A 27,858-nucleotide genomic window follows, 5' to 3' on the forward strand; every position below is an offset into this window, starting at 1 on the left:
ACTAATTGTTTCATACGTAATCTGTGAAGTTTTAGTCATAACTCATTTATTTCAATTAGGTTTAGTTTACAAGCACTTTCGAAACGCCAGGTGAATGGTATTAGATAATAGTGATAATTAGTCGAAAATTTAAAATCTAAGCTAAGAGGGTCCCAAAATAATTTACAAGTATTTTGTTAATGATAATAATTAATCAAGAATGTCTATTATAAAATATCTAGATTTAATTCTTCCAAGATCTTAGAGTTCATATTAGAATTGGTTTATGGAGAGTTTATGTAGACCCGTGATAGCCCAGTGGCCTCTGCCTCCGATTCCGGAGGGTGTGGGTTCGAATCCGATCCGAGGCATGGACCTCCAACTTTTCAGTTGTGTGTATTTTAAGAAATAAAATATCACATGTCTCAAACGGTGAAGGAAAAACATCGTGAGGAAACCTGCATACCAGAGAATTTTCTCAATTCTCTGCGTGTGTCTGCCAATCCGCATTGGGCCAGCGTGGTGGACTATTGGCCTAACCACTCTCATTGTGAGAGGAGACTCGAGCAGTGAGCGAATATGGGTTGATAATGATGAAGATCTCAGAGAGAGATGTTGTTTACTGCACATCAATTATTGTAAGTGAAGTTTAAAAATGTTAATATTATCGATACGTGAGTTAGAAGCGGGGTCCTTCTGTGGGACATCACTCGTACAGTGGAAATCCCGCCTAAAGTCGTATGTCGGTTTCGCTGGCAGAACTCTACTCTTTGTCCCTCAGTATCCGCGCGCAACCGGTGTGAGACAAACGCTCGCCACATGTCGCTCGCGAACACGGCCGCTCGTAAACACGACCCAGGTATGTACAAACTTAAATTCATCACTTAAAACTATCACAGAACACAACTATTTTTTTTAATAGAGCTTCATTTGGAACCTTTTTTATTTTAACACTTATGTATCATGGAAAAACATTTTTGTGTATTTAACTTGATGCTCGCTGCTTTACGAAGCCTTGGCGTGTTTTGTTTTTATTAAGAGTGAATAATTTTTGTTATTGTTTGTTTTGAATTATTTTCGTCCTCTATTTATGTTATTATATTTTCTTAGGTTGTCATGTAATTCTTTATTGTAGAACCATATTTTCGGATCGTTTAATTTTTTCATTCAACAATTCAAAAAAAATTGTAATTACATAGGCTTGATTTAGTTTAATTATTTAAATAATACCCAATTATTTAATTTTTCGGTTAATTTAAAATCGTGTCATTTTTTTGCTACCGTTTACGGTTAAGAATTCCGTAGAGCTTAGATCCTCACTATTGGCTAAGAGCCAAAGCCTGAATTGGGCTCAGTTTTTTAAAATTCAACTAGTATTGAATGCCCACATTTGAAATCGATTTATATTAAGAAACTTTTCGTTACTTTGAAAAAGGGTCTAGTTTCTTTCTGTCAAAATTACCATTTACAATACGAGTATTATAAGTGTTTTAAAATTTTACCTTTTAAAATAATGTGCTGCCTGATTATAAATTTATAAGAACATGCATTTAAATTCAAAATTATTTATGTACAGCGAGTCAAATGAAAATAGTTTTCTCTCTGTCAAAATTACCAATTACGTTATAATGCCATACATACTATATTATTTACCTTTCAAGATTTTCATTTGGTAATTCCAGAATAATTTGGTAAATGAACACAAAATTTCGGTAATTGTATAAAGTTGCTGGACAAATTCATTAGTTTTTATAAAATAAATAATTCATTAAACTTAAACTAAATAATTAACTTAAAATAAATAATTCATTAAACTTCAGTGTCATAAACAATCAAGTAACCCATTGAAAATGCGGTTTACATTTTATTTCAGTGGGAAAAAATATTCAACATAACTTAAAAATGTGTACATAACATACAATAGTCCATTGTTCATACTTACTATTATGACCAACATGTATGACACGTTATAAAGTAGGTAGAAATTATATCTCCATTCTCCGGAATAAGATAAGAGAATGAAGACGCCCGCCCGTCTTTGCCCGGTATGAAAATTATGAGTTTTAAATTGGTATTGGGAGGATAGCATTTGGTACGAACTTTCCCATATATTCAATTGTTAATAAAGGATCAAAATCTCCGTGGCGCAGTGGTGTGCGCGGTAGATTTACAACACGGAGGTCCTGGGTTCGATCCCCGGCTGGGCCAATTGAGGTTTTCTTAATTGAGTTACAACCCTATCGACAAAGTCGTACCGCCAATCGATTTAGCGTTCCGGTACAATGTCGCGTAGAAACCGAAAGGGGTGTGGATTTTCAACCTCCTTCTAAAAAGTTAGCCCGCTTTCTATCTTAGATTGCGTCATCACTTACCATCAGGTGAGATTGTAATCAAGGGCTAACTTGTAAAGAATAAAAAAAAAAAAAAACTCACCGTACATACAAGAATCGCCTATGGAATAAGTGCGTGATCTATATCAATCTTTGCCCCGCCCCATCTTGGGCATCCTGAATCGAATATCATTATCTATCAAAAGACTACTTATTATAGAAACTAAATAAGAGTATAATTAAAGTTCCATCAGGATAATCTGCCTAAAAAGAAAAAAGGTCCGTTGATGATATTATATAAAACTATATAAAATATCATAATTAATTAATTAATAAAATAACTTATTGACGTCGTTGATTACACGAATAAATAATTGCAAGATTGAGGAACTGCTTTGTAGGTCCAGTGGTTCTGGGACGGTCGATGAATGTTTTGAAAATTGACTATGTTTAGCGTGGTGGACTATTTGGCCTAACCTGTTTCTTAGAGGAGACTCGAGCTCAGCATTGAGCCATCTATGGGGTGATAATGATGAGTATTTTTAGCTATCAGGGGTTTAGAAGTTTGGAGTAGACCCAATCGGTCGGTTATGGCTTTAGGTCCGTCAATTCGCATTCGAACAGCATGGTGTACCTAAGCTCTATTGCCCTCTTCTTACTGCACCTCCTAGCTAGTGATGATGATTACTGTTGTTAATTTAATACAATGGTGGTAATAAAAGTCGAAAACTTATAATTAAAGTTACGAAGGTTCCAAAGGCGCCTTAGTCCGAGAAGAGCCCACAAATAATAATAACAGCCAAGGTTTATTTTTTTGTTTACCACCATTTTACAAACTTATTTAAAACTAAGCACACAGTCGTATAAAACAGTTTAACACCAAGATCATCAGGTCATCAGGTGAGATTGTAGTCAAGGGCTTATAATTATGTAAAGAATAAAAAAAAGCATTATAAATGAAATCGATGCAAAGTTATATATAGTAAACGGTAAAAACTAAGGTCTTATTTTTTTATAAAACGAACGAAGTGAGAACCACACAAACATAATAGTACCTATAGTAGGGGAGCCGAAGAGGGGATTTTTGCAGTTACTCGAGCGCGGCAGATGAACTTAAAGGACCTTGTACTTTGTTTTCAGTACCTCCACCAAGTATGAGCCCTTAATAATGGCGGGTACGTTTAGGGCAACCAAAAAAAAACCAACTTCAGTAATACTCAACCAGCACGTCAGATTAAGTTAAGGTAGGTGGGTTGATAGCTAAACAGTGTGCATTACGAAAATCGGACGATTTTAGCATAACGTTATGGAATAGAAGGGTTCCAAACTTAGAAAATAAAACTCTTATATTTCTGTTATCGAGACACTAGCGCGATTATTTTTTTACTAATTTCGAACGAACTAATCTCCTGAATAATCTCTCATGTTTTCTGATGATTTCAGTAAGCCGAAGTTATAAAAATTTTCTTTAAAGTCTGTAGTATTTTTTCCCCACCGCTGAAATCGTCAAAAGTATATAACCATTTATTCTTTCTGTCATCTAATCTATCAAATCCAATCGATTCCAATGACGCTTTACTAACTGCAAATTTAGTATCCCGGGCTCCCCTCTATTACAAGGAATGAGTGTGGTAACCGACTTAAATTGTAATTTCTAAAAAAAATCATACTATACGAAATAATGAAAAAAAAATCAGTATAAAGAAAAAAAAAATTGTTTTGTTTGTAAAGCATGACGCCAGTCGGGTTGCTTTAAGAAACGACGGCATAGATGAGCGCACAGCTAGTAAAATACTTGTACAAATAGAATTCGTTTTCTTACTTTGTAGTGCTTTTTGAAGACAGTTTTTGTTAAAATTTTAATTGTTTTCTTTCATTAAAAAGCACCTCGCGATTTCACCCACGTAGTTCCTATTCTTTTAAGAAAATGTAAATAAAATATAGCCTTTGTTACTCCTTCACAGAGTAGCTTTCTATTGGTAAAAGAAATGTTCAAATCGGTAAAATACTTTTTGAGTTTATTCGTTACATACAAATATACAAATCTCTTTATAATATTAGTGTAATTGTAGACAAAAGATGTGTATATTATGAAGATTTTTACGGCTTTCGTGGCTCAGTTATGCGCAGTGGTGTTAAGACGGAGGTCCTGGGTTTGATTCCCGACTGCGCTGATTGAGGTTTTCTTAACTGGCTGGTGCTGGAATCTTTAGCTGTGGCAAGTTACTACCCTCCCGGGAAGGCGTATCACTGAACGATTTGGCGTTCCGGTACGATGTCGTGTAAAAACCGAAAAGGGGTGTAGATTTTCATCCTCCTTCTAACAAGTTAATTGTGTAATAAAGTGGATTTTTAACCTCCTTCTAAAAAGTTAGCCCGCTTTCCATCTTAGGTTGCATCATTACTTACCATAAGGTGAGATTGCAGTCAAGCGCTAACTTGTAATGAATAAAAAAAATCACAGATTCTACCACGACTAAAAGATCAGTAAAAAAGTTCAAACCCTGATTTAATAAAGTCTTGAGGCAAAAAGTGTTAGTGCCAATTGTTAAATAAAGAGCTATTGTTAACTAGTTATCTTGCAGTTTGTACTAAATTGAAATAACAAGCATTGCATTGGAAATCCACGAGTACCTACGTCCGTATTTTAAAATCTGTAAAAAATTTAAATGACTTGCGTACTACGTACTGCATATTTTTCAATAAAACTCGTAAAACATCCGAATTTATATTTACATCACGAATTTTTTTGTAAAACCTATAAATTTTAACTTGTAACAACTGTACAGTTGGAAACATTTAAAAAACAAATAGGTAATTAAGGAAAGCTGCTTTTTCTACCTCTAACTATATTAAGCGTATGTAAAAACCATATAAAAATTCTTTTGAATTTGAAATACATCAAAAGTTAGTATTTTAAACAAGATATGTAATGTTTCAAGACGATTGATTAATTTTTCACGCAAGAGTTTTGAGTAAACTTATTTGTTATTTTAGGGGAGAGAGAGAGTTTAAAATACACCACAGAATAGGTATAAATAAATAATGATGCTGCTCAGGTTTTTAAGATATTTACGTTTTGTGGAGGAAAATTTTGTATGGTTTATCTCGGCATTCTATTTTAAAAGGTTGGAATTTAAAAAGAGTGATGTCTTCTCATGATCTATAAGTAATGATGTAGCTGACTTTGCATTATGACGATTATTTTTTAATGATGCAATTTAATATGGAACCGGGCTAATTTGTTAGGAGGAGGATGAAAATTTTCACACCCCTTTCGGTTACTGCACGACATCATACCGGGACGCTAAATCGCTTGGCGGTACGTCTTTTCCGGTAGGGTGGTAACTAGCCACAGCCGAAGCCTCCCACCAGCCAGACCTGAACCAATTAAGAAAACCTGATTTGGCCCAGTCGGGTATCTAACTCAGGACCTCCGTCTTGTAAATCCACCGCGCATACTACTGCGCCACGGATGTCGTCCAAATTTGCCCAGGTCCACTAGTGTCTTATAAATAAACTAGCGGACGCCCGCGACTACGTCCGCGTGGAATTCCGTTTTTCACAAATCCCACGGGAACCATAGATTTTTCCGGGATGAAAAGTAAGCCTATGTGTTAATCCAGAGCAAAATCTATTTCCATATTTTTTTTAAATTTCTAATTTTTTTGCGAACAGACGACGGCGGCGAAGACTTTGTTTTATGTAACGAGGCTAAATGTCTGAAAACTGAGGACAGAATTTTGCAAACTATCCCAAAGAAAAATAAAAGAAAATTGGTCTTTATACTAAGACGACTGTGGGTCTGTCTCCTTGTTACCTTCCATTGCTATAATGCTTCAAATTCTTCACTTGTCCACAGTTCTTTTACAGAAACCTTTTGTGGAAGCATGGACTAATATACTTCATTCTAAAATTATAAATGTCATCATCATCATCAACATCATCATCATCATTAAGTGGAGACCCTTTTAGGTTCACATCATGCTAGTTGTAACCTATTTTTTTTTCTTCCAACGCAGATTGGCAGACTTTACACACGTAGAGAACTAAGAAAATTCTTAGGTATACAGGTTTCTTTACGATGTTTTTCCTTCACTGTTCGAGACACGTGAAATTTAATTACTTAAAATACATAACTGAAACAGTTGCGAATATACGCCCTCCAAACCGAAGGTAAAGGTCATATACACTGGGCTCTATACTCGGGTTTAAAAATGGGTTCAAAAATAAAAACCCAAAAATATTTAAAAAAAAACATTTACGTGATACCAGAACTCAATTTTTCAGCCTAAAAGCAAAAGTTTTTGCTGTTTTGTTCAAAATAAGCCTCCAGTGGTGTATATTGCGATATGCATGATACACAGAAACAAAAATTCAATCCAATAAATTTTCCGATATAAGCTGGGCTGTTATGAAAAACTTATAATTAAGCTATGAATCACTGACCCAATACCTACACAGATTGGCTGAGCCGACAATTCATTTTGACGTTGTTATAAAATGAAAAAAAGTAATTAATTTTGACTCCAGACAAATATAAAAGGTGGGATGGTGTGGGGGTGTAATTTATCTAAAGGTATATTTTTATTTGTAAGTTAGTTTGTTTACTGTTTGCAGTATGTTATACTTATATTACAATAAGAGGTAAAGATTATGGTATAGTAGGGGGTAATATCTGGATCTACCGAATCCCTTTCAAAATTACTATTTTACCCAACGACATAACATTGTTGCTTTTACCACTAGAATGTTACTATATTTGTAAGCATAGCATATGCTATTTTATCTCCGTTCTCACTGGAACGGAAACTTCGAAGGTGAAAACGCACCTTCAGCGTCAGCTGGTGGATTAATAAAAGAGTATTTGCAGTCAATTAGTACTTATATTTCACTTATAACCATCGACCTCCTATTAAAAAGTGGATGCACAATTAGCGATCAAAAAACGTCCCCTCTCAATGAGTGCCAAACACAACTTCTTGGCACTCGATTCAAGTTGTCGCATTTGTAAATTCAACCTTAAACTCAATTTTTGAGATTGAATTTGCTCTGAATTTGGGATTTTATTGAATAATGGTCTTTAAAGAATATTTAAAGGCCACTATCAATTTAGGTATAATTTTCTTTACCAAGAAAAAAGATTAAAAGGTTAGAGGTAAGGTAGGGGTAGGATAGGTGTAGAGTGTGACTAGGGTAGGGTAGGGGTAAGGCTTTATGCGGACGAAGTCGCGGGCGTCCGCTAGTGTTTTTATAAAATAAACCTTTATCAATACAACTTGCTAAAACATATACATAGGTTTCTTCTTAACTATAACTTACGCGTGCTTAACTTTAATCCCCACTAAGATCACGTTCTTGGGCTTTAATTAATTACAACGGTTCATGAGCTGGGGTGGGTCCGACAAGCCGTACCAGGCATACCGAGGGATAGTAAAGGAACACTGATTGGCACAATTATATTCCTTTCTATTTTGGCTTTGATTCACAGTGGTAACAGGTACATAATTATTTAGTTGTGATAAAAACAATTATGTTTAATAAGTATTTAAATATTCTATTGGGTACTCTACTCTACAGTTACGTTACTGGTTGATAGATATGCTAATTCAACGAGTGACCTACCTGTAGGGTAACAGGAAAGACAAAATACCACATCATCATCATCATCATCAACATTATCAGCTAAAGGAGGTTTGCCTCTTGCATGGACTTCGAAACAGTCGAAACAGTGTTTCCAACTTTATTATGATATATTCAATCCACCCAGAGAGTTGACCAAAACTACGGTTTCCTGTGCCAATCCAGCAACGTACCTACGTCGGATCTTCGAAATATGTGCCGTGCCCATTGCCAGTTCATCTTCACGAGTCGTTGAGCTATATCGGTGACTTTGGTTCTTCTGTAGATCTCCTTGTGTCTGATTCGATCACGCAAAAAAATCCCAATATTGCTCCATCGCCTCCATTACCTGCTGAGTGTTTCTCAGCCTTTTTAAGAGGCCAATAGTCAACTCCCAGTCTCGGATCCGAAGGTCATGATCTAACATTAAAAATATTCAACGTGAACATGTTTCTGGACCCTTGCCTTAATGAGTTTTTTTCTGGTCTTCAGATGATGCATATCTTACTCCACTGCCTTCAATATTGTTAAGGTTCCTCTAAAGTTGGTCTATAATTCAGAGTTTGAATCGAAAGTGTCACGAGGTATCTTTGAACATTTCTGAAAGCATTAACATAATTGGAATTGTTTTAAGACTAAGGAAAGAAAAGATTTCTTGTTTCCCCTTAATTTCTTATCTAAAGCGAAAAAAATCCCTGCCTTTTATCAATGTCACGATAAGTTTGCAACTTAAACCTTTGTATTTTAAAATTGAAGCAAATAGATTACTTATTTATTTATTCAAATAAATTAAATTGAAGTTATGTTGGTAATTTTATAATAACAACTTTTCACTAAATGCATATCAAAGCGTTATATACGAGTATATGCGATGCTTATTTAAAAAAAAAAACATTTATTGAAAGTCTATCGGTCTGTCTGTCGTCTCATGGGTTTCCTCACATTTCCATTAACAGTACCTTGTTAATAAGTTTTCTAAACTCTTCTCTATTTCTCTATGGAAAGAGGGTTAAGTTTTTGTGTATTAGTCTAGGTAACCTAAAGGCTTACAATCTTTCTTTGATTTAGTCAAATCAAAAGACATGAAAATCAATTATCTATTCTTTAAACGTGCATAACTTTTTGACGGCCGCGTGGCGCAGTGGGTAGTGACCCTGCTTTCTGCATCCACGGCCGTGGGTTCGATTCCCACAACTGGAAAATATTTGTGAGATGAGCATGGGTGTTTTCCAGTGTCTGTGTGTATTTATACATTATATAAGTATTTATATGTAGTATATAATTGTATATTAATATTATAATATCAACTATCCTAGCACCCATAACACAAGCTACTCTGTATGCTTACTTTGGGGCTAGATAGTGATGTGTATTGTTCAAGTATATTTATTTATATTTATTAAAAAAAAAAAAAAAAAAAACTTCAGAATGTCTAGCCTCACTAAAACTTGTACTTGTGACGAAATAAGAGAAAAATAGTGTATCTTCTGCCTGTGTATCTTTGTGTCTGTTTATAGCATCGCATCTTCTAAATGAGGATCTCATCCGAAAATATTGGCGTTTAACTATTATATCAAAAATTATATAATAGAAAAAAAATCTGACGTAAAAGTCGTTTTTCGAGCTTAATTCCTAGAGTATATTAAATTTTTTAAAGTTTAACTTGGCTGGAAATTACTCAGTCAAACTCTAATAATTTGAAATGTTTCATGAATAGTTTTATGCAAAAGTTTGAACAGGGTAACGTAGTATCTATAAATAAATTCAATGAAACGGTATTTATAAAAAAAATATTAATTGATTTTATGCGTCGTTATAACTATCATATTTTGTTAAATAAATCGTTTATTCAATAAAAAATACAAAAATCTAGCTATTCTCTGCAATTTCACCCATGTATATACCTACTATGTACCCAGTATAGTATGGTACGGGTGACAGTTCGTTTTAGTCTTGAAAGTTTGCCGCGATTCACGATAATAGTATGTGGCATTCATAGTAATGAACGCCATAAGGCAATGGTCACCCACACCATGCTACAGCTGTTGACCAAATATTGATTAACAAACATTCATAGAATAGTCATTAATTTTACTGAAACTTTAAATTTTTCTGCGAAACTTTTCTCGACAAAACACAAGAGAAAACATAAACAGAAGGAAATAATGAAATCCGTTAAGTTCCAAGTTATCGCGAGACCAAGATACTAGCAATTCGTTTTCACTTAACTAGAGGATGCCCCGCGGTTACACTCACGTAGTATAAATGTAGTAGTAGTAGTAGTAGTATTATAAAGCCTATTTAATTTATTAATTTAATAATTTATTAATTTAATAATTTATTAATTTAATAAAGCCCACTTACTAATAGATAATGCAGCTTTACAGTGATAAAAGAATTATCAAAATCGGTTAAGTAGTTTAGCTGCGCACTTTAAGTAAATGAAATATCACGTGTCTCAAATGGTGAAGAAAAAACATCGTCAGGAAATTTGCATACCTTAGAATTTTCTTAACTCTCTATGTGTGAAGTCTGCCAATCCGCCATATCCAAATTTGGTGGTGGACTATCAGTCTAGACTCGTGATACTGAGGTTCATGTTCAACCTCAGACCAATTATTGCATAGGACTTGCCTCGCTAGACATTACTTTTCTATCAAAGTATATGAACAACGATGTAATGCGATTATAAAAACTGTCTCTTTAGAATCGATGTTAAATAGTTGTAATCATGTTCGTCGGTTAAAGAGCTCCATAAAAATAAGTTTTTGGGTAATTGAATTGTGTAAAAAACGAGCAAAAACTTCTAGTTTAGTATAAGATATATACCAAATCTAAGCTCGTTTTCCTCAGTAAATGACAGACAATTTTGTTCGTGACTATGAGTGCGATACAGGTCCTTCTATAATTGGTCTGAGTGTTCAACAGTAAGCCGAGTATGTGTCGTTTATGTTACCTTTAAGAAGCTTTTGACCTGATACAAAGCTGTACAAAGATTCTGTGTAAGACGTTTGCTTTTCGTATAAGAATGTACACACGAATGAATTTTGACAGCCTCCGTGGCGCAGTGGTATGCGCGGTGGATTTACAAAACGGAGGTCCTGGGTTCGATCCCCGGCTGAGCCGATTGAGATTTTCTTAATTGGTCCTGGTCTGGCTGGTGAGAGGCTTCGGCCGTGGCTAGTTACCACCCTACCGACAAAGACGTACCGCCAAGCGATTTAGCGTTCCGGTACGATGTCGTGTAGAAACTGAAAAGAGGTTTGGATTTTCATCCTCCTCCTAACAAGTTAGCCCGCTTCCATCTTAGACTGCATCATCACTTACCATCAGGTGAGATTGTAGTCAAGGGCAAACTTGTAAAGAATAAAAAAAAAAAAACACAGAATGTTGCCCTCATTTAACTTGGTTTGAAAGTGCTCATACTCCTGCAATATTATTTCACTCTAATAATAATGTATTCGAAACTTTTCTTTGTCTTTCTTTTTTTTACGAATCCAACCAATGATGTTAGAAGAAAAAAGAAGTAGATATGTCATACACGGCCCGCAAGTGACACGTTAAAACTATGCTAATTAGCAAACCTGAGCTCAGTCGCCGCACTGTCATCGCGCCGTCAACAACGCCGCTGAAATATTTTTTGTGTGCCAGTTGAAAACTCAAATGTAGTTTATGTAACCTATCTACCTCTTTTTTCTTTTAACATCATTGAATTCAACCCGTTCGATTCTTCGTACATTCTAATTATTTATTCAACTTGTAGCGCTGTTCTGTAATGATCTATTAATTTAGAATTACTCGTATTTCGCGATTTAAGTTCATAGCACTACATCAATTCATATACTTAAAATTGAAATGTCTGTATGTGACTACAAAATAGCTGTGGTTTTTCAGGTCCTTACAGTACTAACTAGTATTGTAAATAGTTACATTATACTAAAATATAATTAAGTTTTTTATTTGTTTATCTATCCTGTTTGTCTAGGCTAATCTTTGGAACTAACTGATTTTAATGGGACTTTCACTGGAAGATAGGTTATGAAGCAACACATTTTTATCCTGAAAAATATATGGTTCACACGAGATTTGTGATAAACAGAATTCCACACGTACAAAGTACGTTAAAAAAAAATTAAATAATTCCGTATTGTAGCTCCTCAAATATACAGAAGCAAATAAAACTTAGATATTGAGACAAAACTCTGTTGTTTGCTCCAATATCGCAGTTTACGAGTAAATACTATTCCAACTTCTATTAAAATATGTTACTTGAACCAGAGGCAGGGCATTACGAATATATTTACATACATTGCATCTCTTTCAGTAAAATTGTACACATATTATTTGAATAAAATCTTATTGTGTATACTACCCACGATTTCGTGAAATTTAATTTATATGATTTTTTTATTCGTCCATAAATTAACGGTATCTGGCAAGTATCTGGTTATGGATTGCCATCATCATTATCAGCCTATTGTAACGAACGTAGAGAGAGGGGTTGTTGAGCTTAGACCCACCATGTTTCGATAATGCGGGTTTGTGGGCCTAGGACGACAATGCTAAAATTATTTAATGACCACTATCTGATTACAGTAACCGACGGCTAAGCCCCCATTCGCACGAGATTTATTTTAACGGATGTTAAAAAGTGTTCAAATATAGTATGAAGTTAAATTTGAAAATGCAACTCTGCTCGAAAAAAAGCGTCGTGTTGTAGAAACGCTGTCGTGTGAACATAATGTTGAACTTGGAAATGTATTTGTTGTATTTGAATTTTTTGACACTTTGACACTTTCACGAGAGTTTTTGCTTGCACGTCCGTTACAAAAACTCTAGTGCGACTATCAACTACTCAACTCCTTTCTGAGATTTTTTACTGAAAATTTCAGTAAGGAGTTGAAAAAATGAAAGATAACTTCTCACACTAAACTTAGGTGCCAGGCCGCAGGCCGGACACTTAAGTCAGTCTTCAGGTATATTAAATAATAATGAATAAATAGTTGATGTCACAATTCTTGAAGTATTTTGTTTGACTGACATATGTGTTTCATTCCTAACTCTATGGACACAGAACGGTCTGCTGTAAGGCCGACTAATCAGGGGCAGTTAGGACAGTTGACGTTTTAAGATTGTGATTTAACAGTTTCACTTCGATAGATTACAATATAGTGAAAAATAACACGTTTAATTGTAAGCAATAGGTTCAGTTCACAATCTATCGACAGTTACAATCTAGCGAGATAGATTATAAACTAACGTTATTTACAATTTAACGGTAACATATTCATTATAAAAAAAATATGAAATCGATATTGTATCTGTAGTCAGAGAGGGTTGGGTAATGCCTGGGCTGCGATATGCTACCCATCCCATCGGCGCAACTAATAAAATATGAATAGCTGTTATTATCCCCAAGCAACCCCTTTGCACCTGCGTTACAGTGTCCCCATAACTGGTGGCATGTTGTTTTTATATAAATATTGAATATTTTGACCTTTTTATATATTTATACTGCGCATAGCAAATGCCTGCGGCTTAACAATTATAACTTTATTTAAACAAAAAAAGCAAGGTAAGCTTGTATTTTTTTGGAAATTACCGCTTAATTTGATAAAGGTACATTATCACAATATTTTTTATCAGGGGATAAAAAACAAACTTTCAACCCTTATTTCCTCCTCATCTATTTATGTTTTGCTTGTTTTTACCCGACTACAACAAGGGTTATGTTTTTCGCGCGTATCTTGTATGTATATCTGTAAGTATGTGTGTATGTACTATTTATTTTTACCTCATTTCCGCTGAACGGATTTACGTAATTAAGATATCGTTAGATTTGTCTTAATAATCGAAGTGTTCTTAGATATGAAGTCAAAAAATCCAACACGGCGACTGTAGGACGCTGTGGACTCGAGGTGAAAAAATATAACCTTCTCGTATTGGTCTCAAACCATGCCGATTAACTTCATTCAGTAGTTTCAACGTGATATCCGGTCAACAAAAAGATAAACAGACAGACGGACATACAGACAAAAAATTTTGAAAAAATATTTTGGGCTTCAGTATAGATTATAAATAATACATTTATATCCAACTAATTTTCTAAAAAAAAAACTAAAATTTTCAAAATATCTTCAATGTAAACATATTGGCCCTGTTACTGTTTTGTTATTGGTATAAGTAGATTGTATTGTATTCGTATTAAATAATAACAGGTCGTTAGTATTATCAGTAAGATCAGGTCAATGTCGAGAGTGCGTGCGTAATCTTATCTTTTGTACTATTATTTGTATAATATATTGGTAAAATATGTTACCCACATATTATAATACTATACATTTAATATGTATTTAAAGAAGATTTTCATAAAAATTCATAAAATCCTTTATATTTCTTCAGATACTTGTAAAAGAAAGTTGTAATTGATTTATTTGTTTGAAAACAACTGATTTATTATAATTTACGTATGGTAAGAGCTTCAAACAAACTGAACTTAAATGGCTATGTAGTTAGTCTGTACGCCGTAGAAGTAGGTGCGAGAGGATTACCAGCAAAATCTCTTTATATCTTGTTTAAAGACCTTGGCCTCTCTAGAAGTGCAGCTAGTTCTATATTAGAACGAGTATCCAAAGCTGCCCTAATAGGAGCTTACCAAATTTGGCTAGGCAGGGAGAACAACACGAGCAGAGAACGGGGACTGTTGATCGATCGTCAAGGAATTCCTTAACCCTACATCCTGTAGTCACAATTTCAAGACTCTGCTTTGAGTTTGAGTTTTTCTCGCAATGGACCGGGCCGCACCGTGAATCCATGGAATGCTAAGATATTCGTCTTATTTATTAACCTCAAAACACAAATACGAGTACTTTCCAGTCATGGTAATCGATCCTTTGGATGTAGAAAGCAAGGTTACTTACCACTGCGCCAATTGTTCCAAAATAAATTGGAATATTCGCTGTATGTATTTGGAATTTCTGGATAGGGACCATTATCTACTCGTTTCAAAAGCTTTCAATGTAAATTAATGATAAAAGCGACCTTAATATAAAACTTTTGGAATTTTACAACTTACGTAGCATAAGTCATAAAGTGGGTCGTAAAGTCGATAGGGTCCACGCGATAGAAACTAGAGGTCATACGAGTTGGACATTTTAGTTGTGGAGTAGTTTGGTTTAATACCCCGAGGAATGTTATCGCTATATCCAAACGATTCAGTTTAAATAACAATAGGTACTTCTAAATATAGTAAAATCTTTAGTACTTACTCTACTGTGTATAGTGATATCCTCTTCAAATACCTATGAATTTAAATGAGTAAAACTCATAGCACACATATTTGCAAGGAAAGGTATCGGCACTGTATCAAACTCCAGTCGACTAGTATTATATTTTGTTTAATAATAATACTCCATATTGCAACGCGCACTTATCGGTAACGTAATGTAATCGCCTCGTCTCGGGTCAAGCTTACGTCTGGTGGACATTTCTGGGTAGGTTATAACACCTCACCCTATGTTATCCTGACAGAGAATCGGACCTTTGCAAAAAATAACCTCGAAGCAAATTGTAATTTTTATAAGTGTAATCCATCATGGATTATAGACTAGGGATAATTATTTACTTACTATTTATCTTTCATATCAAAAAACATATTTAAATTAAACCTAACCATAGTGCAACACAAACCACAGTCGGTTTTACTGTGCACTGGTTATTATTACTTAATACAATATTTATGAAAAAAATAATTAACAAGCAACAAGAGAAGACAAACAAAGAACAATCATTAGGGGGTAGTTAAATAAATATCTTAATAGTGTGAGTGAACCGCTGCTGCGACGCTACACAGGCTGTCCCAAAAAGTATTCCTTTAATTTACGCTTGTACGTTCGTAAATATATTCGTATCGTTAGTTGGGCGGGGATGATAACTTGAGCAGTGAAGGTAAGTGCTGGCATGTCCACCCCGAGTCACAAGTTTCTGGGACTGCTCAATGTTATTCTCTGCCATTCAATGGTTATTTGGTTACATTTGGATTTGTTGATTAAATTGTTCTGACAAATTTTTTGAAACATAACCTTTGTTCCACATTCCTTTCCTTATTTGTAAACCCACTTCTGAATTTCCTAAATACAAATATTATAAAGATTTAAAGTTGGTGGTATTGTAGGGGATAATCTCTGGATGTACTGAACCGATTTTTAAAAATGTTTTACTAGTAGAAAGCCCCGGTATTTGTGAGTTTCATAGGTTAAATTTTATCTTCGTATTCACACTGGAACGAGAATACACGGGTGAGGAACGCAGAACGACTGCTAATGTTACATATAAATAAATAAATAAAATAAAATAAAAATAAAAATCCTTTTATTTCGCACATAAGTAAGCACATATACATAGTGATCTTATAGTAGATCTTATCTTATATCTTGTAAACAGTTAGGTTAAAAAAAAATTATAAAAATAAATTACAATTTTTAAATTTTTGTAAGTACAAACTCAAGTTACTTATTTATAAAGTTTAAAAAATTTAGTGCGAACCCCTCTATTTGAGGGTGAAGGCCTCCTCCAGAGATGACCAGTACTCTCCATCTGTGGCTTTTTTCCTCCACTGTTTTCCAGCCGTCGTTTCAATGTCGTCTGCCCATCTACTTCTAGGTCTTCCTCTTTTTCTAGCACCTACAGGCCCTGTCCATGCCGTTAGCCGAGAAGACCATCTATCGTCATTCATTCTTGCTACATATAAACAGATAAAAATCGTCTTACAATTTATTAAATGTTAAAAATCTAATAAACGTAATCAGGAAAATAGTTACGGAACGACGAATGTCTTTGTAACAGCAACAATGACTTCTTGAATGGTCTGTTGAGCCATTCTCATAACAACGTTATTCACAAAGAGTTTTTCCCATGTTAAGGGCAAGCCAAGTTGCCTTTAACATGGGAAAATATCTTCATTCGGGATCCGGACTTTGTTACTGCTTTCAATAATACAATATTCTCTTTAATATAATTCCATTAAATATATTACTTTTAGGTAAATAAAGTAAGAATCGTTGATTGATCGCGTGGAATTCAGTTATTCACAAATCCCCCATGGCCTTTTCCGGGATGAAATGTAGCCTATGTGTCAATCCAGAGTAAAATCTATTACCTACCATTCTTAATTCGGCCAAACCGCATCAGTAGCGCGTAAAGGAAGAATAAAACATACACACTTATACACAAACTTTCGCTAATATAATGTTAGTGTGATTTTTATTAGAATTCCTAATATACTGCACAATATATATATTTAAAGGTTGTCTTACTTAGGTGCTATGCCTCATACACGTGTAACTTCGGTAATCAAACCCGGTCGGAACACTAAAATGCTGTCTGATTGCTGAAATAAGCATGACTCAACTAGAATGAACTCTTTTATTAAGAGCTACCATAACTACAAGAAAGTTAATTTCCTAGTGGTTATTGCGGTGAAAACTAAAGTTGGAAATTATAGTCTGAACAGCTGTTTTAATTCACATACTGGGCTGCAATGTTCCGTGTATTACTCACTCAACGTTTATTTCCTCTGTGGGTCTTCGTTTTGAGTACTGTGACTTTAGTGTAGAAGTCGGATGGTTATTATCTAAGCTGTTCTGAGGGTCTTCGTTTTGAGTACTGTGACTGTAGTCTAGAAGTCGGATGCTTATTATATAAGTTGTTCTGTGGGTCTTCGTTTTGAGTACTGTGACTGTAGTGTAGAAGTCGGATGGTTATTATCTAAGCTGTTCTGTGGGTCTTCGTTTTGAGTACTGTGACTGTAGTGTAGAAGTCGGATGGTTATTATCTAAGCTGTTCTGTGGGTCTTCGTTTTGAGTACTGTGACTGTAGTGAAGAAGTCGGATGGTTATTATCTAAGCTGTTCTGTGGGTCTTCGTTTTGTGTACTGTGACTGTAGTGTAGAAGTCGGATGGTTATTTTCTAAGCTGTTCTGTGGGTCTTCGTTTTGAGTACCTACTGTGACTGTGGTGTAGAAGTCGAATGGTTATTATCTAAGCTGTTCTGTGGGTCTTCGTTTTGAGTACTGTGACTGTAGTGTAGAAGTCGGATGGTTATTATCTAAGCTGTTCTGTGGGTCTTCGTTTTGAGTACTGTGACTGTAGTGTAGAAGTCGGATGGTTATTATCTAAGCTGTTCTGTGGGTCTTCGTTTTGAGTACTGTGACTGTAGTGTAGAAGTCGGATGGTTATTATCTAAGCTGTTCTGTGGGTCTTCGTTTTGAGTACTGTGACTGTAGTGTAGAAGTCGGATGGTTATTATCTAAGCTGTTCTGTGGGTCTTCGTTTTGAGTACTGTGACTGTAGTGTAGAAGTCGGATGGTTATTATCTAAGCTGTTCTGTGGGTCTTCGTTTTGAGTACTGTGACTGTAGTGTAGAAGTCGGATGGTTATTATCTAAGCTGTTCTGTGGGTCTTCGTTTTGTGTACTGTGACTGTAGTGTAGAAGTCGGATGGTTATTATCTAAGCTGTTCTGTGGGTCTTCGTTTTGAGTACCTACTGTGACTGTGGTGTAGAAGTCGAATGGTCATTATCTAAGCTGTTCTGTGGGTCTTCGTTTTGAGTACTGTGACTGTAGTGTAGAAGTCGGATGGTTATTATCTAAGCTGTTCTGTGGGTCTTCGTTTTGAGTACTGTGACTGTAGTGTAGAAGTCGGATGGTTATTATCTAAGCTGTTCTGTTCACTGCGTGACTGGTCACTGGTGACTATGGGCGTGGCGAATGCTTTTCCCTAAATAATTCTCTCCTGTTATTGTACGCACGGAGGCGTCTACTAATTATTAATGGAGCTGTAGGAGGTATTACGCAAGAAAAAACCTAATCAAATATAATAAGGCTTAATTAGTACAATATCTATATAATATGATATCATAGAAAATAATTTTGTCAGGAAATCCTGTATTGAAAATATCAGTTTAGGAGATACATAAAACGATAATTATATTTACTAATCGTACTTGACTACAATCTCACCTGATGGTAAGTGATGATGCAATCTGGAAGCGGGCTAACTTGTTAGGAGGAGGATGAAAATCCACACACCTTTTTGTTTCTACACGACATCGTAACGGAACGCTAAATCACTTGGCGGTACGTCTGTACCGATAGGTTGGTAACTAGCCAACGGCCGAAGTCCTACCAGCCAGACCAGGACCAATTAAGACAACCTCAATTGGCCCAGCCGGGGATCGAACCTAGGACAACCGTCTTGTAAATCCACCGCGCATACCACTACGCCACGGAGGCCGTCATTGTATGGCAGGTCTTAGCTCCATATTCCTTTATCTATAAGAAGAGAGGCCTGGCTCTCTGGTAATCAGAAAATAAGTCAATCACTTCGCTCCCTCTCTTTACTCCCTTTACACACAGTCATGTCCTCTTTTACACACTCCAGCCATCTCGTCTTTGGCCTTCCTCTCCTCTTATGTCCTCCCACTTGCACATTTAACATTTTTCTAGTAATATGACATTCCTTTCCTTTCCTTTATACTCCTCAAGTTTTCTGTCCTTGGCGCCACTTTAAGACTTCCTCTTGTATCATTCAGTATATCACTGTAGATATAAGCAATATAAGAAACATTTGAATGTCTTTATTAGAACGGAAACAATCCTATGACTATTAAGCGAATCAATTCTCTCCAATGCTCCCTGAGGGAATGGTTCAATACATCAATATTTAACGACGTCGCAAACTATTATCTCTCTAGTAACAGCCAAGCTAATGTAGCTTAGCTTGCGGAATTGCTATTCTCCGTGCAACTGAGCCGAGACTTCTATTACACGTTGACATTATATAACGCTTATTGTTTTATATTATAACGAGTATTTTTTTACTATGCTTAGGTAATAAGTATATTTAAATTCTCTAGGTGGACTGTGTTTATCTTTACCAACTTATTTAAATCGCCCATTTTTAACCCCCGACGCAAAAGTGGGGTGTTATAAGTTTGACGTGTCTGTCTGTCAGTCTGTCTGTGTAACCATAGTTACGGATAAAGCGATTTCAATTTAGTTATTTTTTGTATTAAGGTTGACGTAAAGGCGAGTGTTCTTAGACTTGCTTGAAGAATATCAGTTTTGCCGCTTGAGGGATGTGGGGGTGAAAGTAGGCAAGAATAACCGAATGTCTAAAATGAAACAAGCACACTGAAAGAGAATATTGATGGTTAGATCGAGAGTGTAATGAATAATTTCATGACATCGGGCGGTTTTTCAAAATTTTCAATAATAAAGGTCAACGACACAAATATATGCACCAGTCATCCATAAAAGTTAAAGAATTTGGAAACTATAGACAATGCTTGATGGTAGGCTTAGATTGGATTAGGATGATAATATGTGCCTCTGCTTATCACTAACATATGTTAATAATAGTTACCGGAACTGACGTTAACGTGCTCTATAGCAAGAGGATTACTACCCAAGTTGCATTGCGAAATAGAATATTATGGATGATCAGCGGACGCCCGCAACTTTGTTCGCGTTAAATCTGTTTTTCAATCCTTGGTGTACTCCATAAAAGAAGCCCGTGTTCTGCGCATAAATTCACTTTATCTTAATACAATTTTATTTAAATCGGTTAAGTGGTTCAGCCTTGAAAAGGTGACAGACAGACTTACTTTCGCATTTATAATATTATAGTCTTCTGATTAGAAAAAACATTCGTTAACTTTATATAATAGTTCTTCGCTTTCGTTTATTTTTTTTAATAAGCAAGTTAGCCCTAGACTACAATCTTACTTGATGGTTAGTGATGACGCAAGCTAAAATGGAAGCGAGCTGACTTCTTAGCAAGAAGAAAATCTACACCCCTTTCGGTTCGGTTCCATTAAGACACCGTACCGAAACGCTAAATTGCTTGGCAGTACGTCTTTGTCTTTGGTGGTAAATAGCCACGTCCGAAGCCTCCTACCAGAAAGCTGATTGTCAACTAATCATCCAATTTAATCAACATTTTCAACTGGTAACTTCATTCGTGAACGTGCGTATACGATACGCTAGGTATGAATGATGAAATGAAACTTTCAGTTTTATTTCTTCAACGAAATATTGACCTTCATCTTACTCTACACTGAAATATTCATTAAAAATTATGAAAACAGCAGACAGTTTAATGTACTTTCAAAGTTATAATGGACGCCCACGCCCTGCCTTTTCATCCCCCCCATAACCACCCAAATAACGTGGCTTTCCAGTGGTAAAAGAATTTTTGAAAACGCTTCAGCACATCCAGAGATTAATCCCATGCATGATACTAACTTTAACCGACCAAAGCGCCATCTGCAGTGTCCACGAAGTTCATTTACATATCGGACATAGATGTTATACATATGCATATACTACTTAGTAGGTACATATACTCGTACAATGCAATGGAACAGTTTAAATTCATTTTGAAGTTATAAACAAACAGAATAAACAACAGACTCCAAGTATGTTTTGTGTTGGCCATGGATATGGAGAGTGAGGCCTTGTCACAGGCACCATCATGCTCAAAAGTAGGTCTCAACAATGCTATAAACGTGTATGTTTATGTAATAAAGATTTGTGTTTGTACTGTATTTGTGTATATACAGGGTGTCCCGTAAATAGTACGAAATATTCTACATGATGATAGTTGTTACCAAGGCCTACTAAATTAACGCAATATATGTTCAAAAATAATTACCAAGTATAAAACCAACGCTCAAGTAATTTTTCAGAACATTGTATGTTTCAAATGCATTGAAGGTAGGGATTTTCGTATTTTGTACAAAAATCAATATAACTTAGAAACTTCGGCTAATATATATTGCGTTATTTTAGTAGGCCTTGATGTCAGCTATCACCTTGTAAAGTATGTCGTAATATTTACGGGACACCCTATATATGTGTGTAAGTAAATAAAAATCCATACTAATATGAGTTTCTAAGAGGTAGTTTATGAGGTTGCAGGAAGTAATCTCTGCATTTTAATTTTATAAAAAGATGTTATTTGCGAGTGGCAAAGTTTCATCCTCCTATTTCTACGGGAACGAGAACTACACATGTGAAACCGTGGGGCGCCTGCTAGTTCAATATGTTTACGCAAGTACAGTTAACGGATAAATGAAAAGTACTTATCTCATTAAACATTATATGCCAAAACAAACCATTATACGTACATAAATCTTTCACTGAGAAAATTAATCATTTGGCATATAAATTGGCCTTGTACATAAAAGGTTTTAATTTATACATTTTACCTTCATTTTATATTTGTGCGACCTCAATTGCGCGCCGTAATCCCAAAGCTCGCAGCCATTTTTCATACTTTCAGACCTTGTATTCTTATTTGAGGTGAATTCGTCAAGTCAAGTTTTATAGGAGCATTTACACGTCTTACGAGTATTTCAGCTTACAATATGCTTATTATATAATTCTTATACCAGATTTGATGATATTTAGCGACATGACTTGCTGTATTATATTATGTAATTATAATATATACGAATATGCCACGTGGATTTTTTTACTACATATCTAAGATAGATATAATGCATCTTTATATTAAGGTTCTCATTAAACTCATTATATATTCATAAATTTGTCAAAAGTACAATTTTCACACAGATAAAGTCACGCATGGCCGCTTGTTTATTAATATTTAAGGATGAGTATCCTATTTATCACTACAAAGATATTATATTTGACATAAATGATAGCATAATAAATAAAAATCTTAGATGAAATAAACTAAAATGTCTTGGCTGCAATCCAATATTGTCACTGAAATAGACAAACAAAACCGCTTGGTTTGCTACTTTGCGAGTCTTGACAAGATCTTTATCATCTATGACAGTAATAGCAAACTGAAATGAAAACGAATAAACGCACAATAAAGTTTTTTATCGCGCCTTGCAAACGCTGCAGTCTGAACCTAAAGTATAATAAATTCAATTATCTATACTAATATTATAAAGCTGAAAAGTTTGTTTGTTTGATTGAACGCGCTTATCTCAGGAACTGGTCCGATTTGAAAAATTATTTCGATGTTAGATAGCCAATTTATCGAGGAAGGCTATACATTATCCCTGCATTTCTACGGGAATGGGAACCATGCGGATAAAAATGCGTCTAAACTGAGGCAAACAAAAAAATCATAAAAAAATTGAACCGACTTCCAAATCAGAAAATAAACCAATAGACCAATCTGGAAGTAGGTATACTCTTTCAAACAAAAAAAGATTTTTTAAAAGTGGTTAATAAATGACGAGGTTATGAAGTAACAAACATTAAAAAAAATATATACTCCTCCTTTTTTTTGAAGTCGGTTAACAAGTGGTTAATTATTATCTTAATTTCACTAAGTCGCGTTGTAAACAACGAAAGTTATTTAAACAAATATTACCTAACTGCCTCATTGGTCCCGTGGTTAGCTAGTTCAGCTACGGACAATGAGGTCCAGGGTTCCAATCCCGGGTCAGGCCAACAAAAACAAATTGGGATTTTTCTTACAAGGAAAGTCTTAATAGCAGCCTGGAGTTGGGAAGTTGGCAGTGTTAGTACACCCCCGTGCCTCGGAGAGCACGTAAAGCCGTCGGTCCTGCGCCTGATCTCTCACCCGTCGTGTCGGTCTGCCGTCCCATCGGATTTCGAGAGTGAGGGAAGAGAGAGTGCACCTGTGCTTGCGCATACACTTGTGCACTATAATATCTCCTGCGTACATGGTTAATCTCACCATGAGATTAGCCGCCGTGACCGAAAAAAAAAATGTCGGTCGGGAGACACGTACCATAGTTTAATAATAATCTTTGTATAAATTACCCATCTAAGCCACAACAGCTCAATGGTAGACGGGTCGGACTATTGTCGTACCCTCTCCTAACACAGTTTTCCCAACTGATTGAAGGGAAAATGGAATATTTGGAAAATATTCCTTTAATATAAAAATAATGAGAATAATGAGAATCATATATTTTAAGTTACTTACATTAATGTGACACATTTTTATGAAAGTTTAAACATTAAAAATATAGGCACGAATAATAACGAATTTCGATGCCCCATGAGTACATTTTTCACCGTTTTCAGACAACCGTAGATGCAATTTTTGTGATTTATACAATTATAGGTACTGATAATCTTAATATATAAATGCGGAAGGTCATTCGTAACGAAATCTCGAGTCCCGCTATAAGTGTAAAGCTGAAATTTGGCAGGGAGGTACTTTATAGTAGGCGTCCGCCTAAGGAGGGATAAAGACCGCTAGTAAACAATAAAATACCATCATACGCTGTGCTAAAAAGTGAAGTAATGTTTCATTAATATGACTTTAATTTGAAGTATTCGATGTATTTTGGTGAGCAATTTATACTTTATGAATGGAAATGTTCATAATATTACGCAGTGGCTTGCGAATTTAATTATACTAATTGCAGTACGCCGGTGAAATTGTTTTCGCATTCATTGCCTGATGTTTTTGAACATATGAATAGGCGTTTGATGATTGAGTTTCAAACAATTTTGTTATTCTACATCTTGCCTGTTTTTTCGAATAATATGTTTTTGACGACCTCTGTGACGCAGTGGATTTACAAGACGGAGGTCCTGGGTTCGATTGAGGTTTTCTTAATTGGTCCAAGTCTGGCTAGTGTAGAAGGCTTCGGCCGTGGTTAGTTATCACCCTACCGGCAAAGGCGTAACGCCAATCGATTTAGCGTTCCGGTACGATGTCGTGTAGAAACCGAAAGGAGTGTGGGTTTTAATCCTCCTCCTATCAAGCTAGCCCGCTTCCATCTTAGATTGCATCGTCACTCACCATCAGGTGAGATTGAAGTCAAGGGCTAACATGTAAAAAATAAAAAAAAATAAAAAAATGTGTATTTTCAACAATACACATTTTTTTTTTCATACCAAAAGAAAATACCTATTATAGAATCACTTGCAACACATTTTTAAAAAGTTAAAGGGGTGATTTCGTATCTCAGGCATATTTTGCGACACGATAGATACTGTTCGCTTCAAATCATTATGATGGGCAAGATTGCAAACAAAAGAAGAGTAGGAAGAAGGAAGAAATCCTGGCTACGAAACATAAGTGAGTGGACAGTCATACACACAAAACAGTCGAAAAACTTTTCCGCCTAGCCATGGACGAGGATTAGAAAGCTGACCGCCGACCTTCATTAATTGAGACTTAAAGAAGAATCGAGTGTTCTCTGCTCTATGCTCCGTTTAATCTTCTAATCCCGTCTTCTACAAGGAGGGAAGCTAGCCCTTAGTGGGCCGTTAAAGTAGGCTGATAATGACATGGTTTGAAATGTTGTGTTATGTTTTCGATTTTTAGAGGTTGGCTAATGGTTTTTGGAGTGAAATATTATTTCCATCGCCTTTACTTTTTGGTCCATCTATCGCATGTCGCATTACATCCATCCACCCGCGCAGTAGGAGTAAACTGAAATTCGCTTGGCACAGAAGCCAGGGCCCACTTTACTTTTCCAATTATTTTGGGTATATTCTATTAACTAGTGTACAATTTTCCTTTCCTCATTGGTTAAATTGTTTAATTAACCAAATAAGGATTCAATAAATTTAAAAAAATATAATCATTTAAATACTCTCCCGCCGCAATTTAGCTAGGGAATCTATGTGCAATGTGTAAATGTGAATGTTTTCTATCATTTATTTCTTATCCTAATTAAATAACAGATGAGATATAATTCTTGTGCCGGATCTCGTACTAAAGGGTAAATTATAAATTGACCCTCATAACAGGAAAAGCGTACCTTAGTGGACTGGTGTGTTACTTTTTTTTTTATTTGATCTACCAACAGGTGTGCAAATATTACAATCATTAAACATAAATAGGAGCAAGGAGCATATGCTAAAATGCAAATATATTTAAAGATAAACACCGCATGCAACTATCTAAATCTATTAAAATATTAATGTTTTAAATCATGTTTGGTGAGAAATCTACAATTAAGATAATATACCATATACAATCAAAAAACAAAAAATATACAACTAAATAAAGTAAAAATAAATGTAAATAAAAGAATACATATGGAGCGACTAAATCTTAAACAACTACAGTCTACAGGGGAAGTAAACCTTATAAGACATTTAATTTCCAATGCATAACAAACAGCGAAATATAACAGCACTTATATTGGTTACATTTATATTATAATACAGATATAGAAAAACAAACATACAGGTCGAGGTTACTACACTATTGATGAGTTCCTTAACGACAAAGGTGCTTGGAGGCCATTGGATCAGCTTCCACCTTCACACAGGAAATAAAACTATAAGAAATTGTAATTTAATTGTTATCAAATGTAAATTGTAATACTGTATGACTTTTTCAAAAGAGCAACTGTTGAGTTTCTTGCCGGTATCTTCTCAGCAGAACCTGCCTTCCGAACCGGTGGCAGAATCTTTATAAATAGTTAACTGTCGTGTCAAAAGTGCTTGTAAACTGAGCCTACTTGAAATAAATGAATTATGAATTTTTACATACAGCCGAACGTAAAACCGCCTCCTTTTTGGAAGTCGGTTAAAAACACGTATAAAGGGCATATTTCACTGGAACAAATTTTGTAGGCAGTGATTAAAGTACAATGAAGTAGGTCAAACTCATTAGGATTTTTTATCAGATTTTTTCTTTTTTGCAGGTCATAGTCCACGAAGAATCCTCAAGTTGCCTAATATATTCACAGGAGGTAAAATTAGAGATAATATCTTTGCTTAGTAATAAGAGATAATATCTTTGCTTAGTAATTAGAGATAATATCTTTGCTTAGTAATTAAATCAAGATAATTAATTAAGACCTTTGTGATTGGACGTCTATCGGCTGATAAATATGATCAATAATTAGTGATTAAATATAAAACTATTATACAATTAATAAAAAACTTCCCCAATCTATACATTTATATAGGTATGTCTCAAAACATGTTACTGATGATGATAATGATTATGTTAATGATGTTAATGATGATTGATGAAGACCGAATAAGATTAATAAAATAATGAAAACAAAATTAAAATAAACAATGTGACTCTACTTTAGTATCAAGCTGAACCCATTAATAAACTTAGCATAAATGTTCAAACTTCTTGATCATCATCATCATATCACACGGTGGACGTCCACTGCAAGACATAGTCCTTTTGAAGGGACATCCAAACATCGCGATACTGAGCCGCCTAAACCAGCAAATAGCTGCAGATCGCTTGATGTCGTCATTCCATCTGGGGGTCGACCAACACTGCGTTTTCTAGTGCGGGGTCGTCATTCCAGCACCTTGGGACTCGAATCCATCGGTCCATCGGCTCTTCGAACTATATGCCCCTCCCATTGCCACAAACATCTTTGACTAAGTAAATTAAGTAACACGTTGTTAGTCCTCTGCAATCCAATATTGTCACTGAAATGGACAAACAAAACCGCTTGGTTTGCTACTTTGCGAGTCTTGACAAGATTTTTACTACCTATAACAGTAATAGCAAGCTGAATTTAAAGCGATTAACGCACAATAAAGTTTATAACGACGGGGCAGACGTGTTCTGGAGAGCAGACCACGTACCAGCAAGCGCAGTGTGAAACGCTCTCCAGCTAGATGGTCCAACGACATCAAGAAGGTTGTGGGAAGTGGCTGGTTGAGAAAGGAAGGATCGTGTGTGGTCGCGCTCTCGGAAAGCAGCAGTCCAGCAGTGGATGAATACAGGCTGTTGATGAAAGTTTATAATGCGCTTTAAATACGCTGTAGTCATAAAGTAAACAGTCATTAACATATAAATTACCAATTTAAGCCACAACAGCTCAACGGCAGACGGGCCGGACTCGTGCCGTGAGATCATGAATTTGAACCCCACCTGCTGGATTAATATCGTATCCAATCTTAACACAGTCT

At 35.4% G+C, this 27,858-nt stretch overlaps 1 protein-coding gene across 2 annotated transcripts in view; it reads left to right on the forward strand.

Annotated features, from left to right (window-relative positions):
• The first annotated feature begins 726 nt into the window (after positions 1-726).
• LOC112047872 (dipeptidase 1-like) overlaps positions 727-27,858 on the forward strand; it is a 57,318-nt gene continuing 30,186 nt past the window's right edge. Inside the window, exons 1-2 of one of the 2 annotated variants that reach the window (XM_024085153.2) lie at positions 728-838; positions 26,616-26,663. In XM_024085153.2, coding sequence (XP_023940921.1) covers positions 799-838; positions 26,616-26,663 — 88 coding nt within the window. In that variant the 5' untranslated portion in view covers positions 728-798. Of the gene's footprint in view, positions 839-26,615; positions 26,664-27,858 lie in introns of both variants that reach the window. The other variant, XM_024085161.2, reaches the window with a different exon arrangement.

This window comes from Bicyclus anynana, chromosome Z (genome assembly GCF_947172395.1).
Source record: "Bicyclus anynana chromosome Z, ilBicAnyn1.1, whole genome shotgun sequence".
In the NCBI taxonomy this organism is placed as follows: Eukaryota; Metazoa; Arthropoda; class Insecta; order Lepidoptera; family Nymphalidae; genus Bicyclus; species Bicyclus anynana.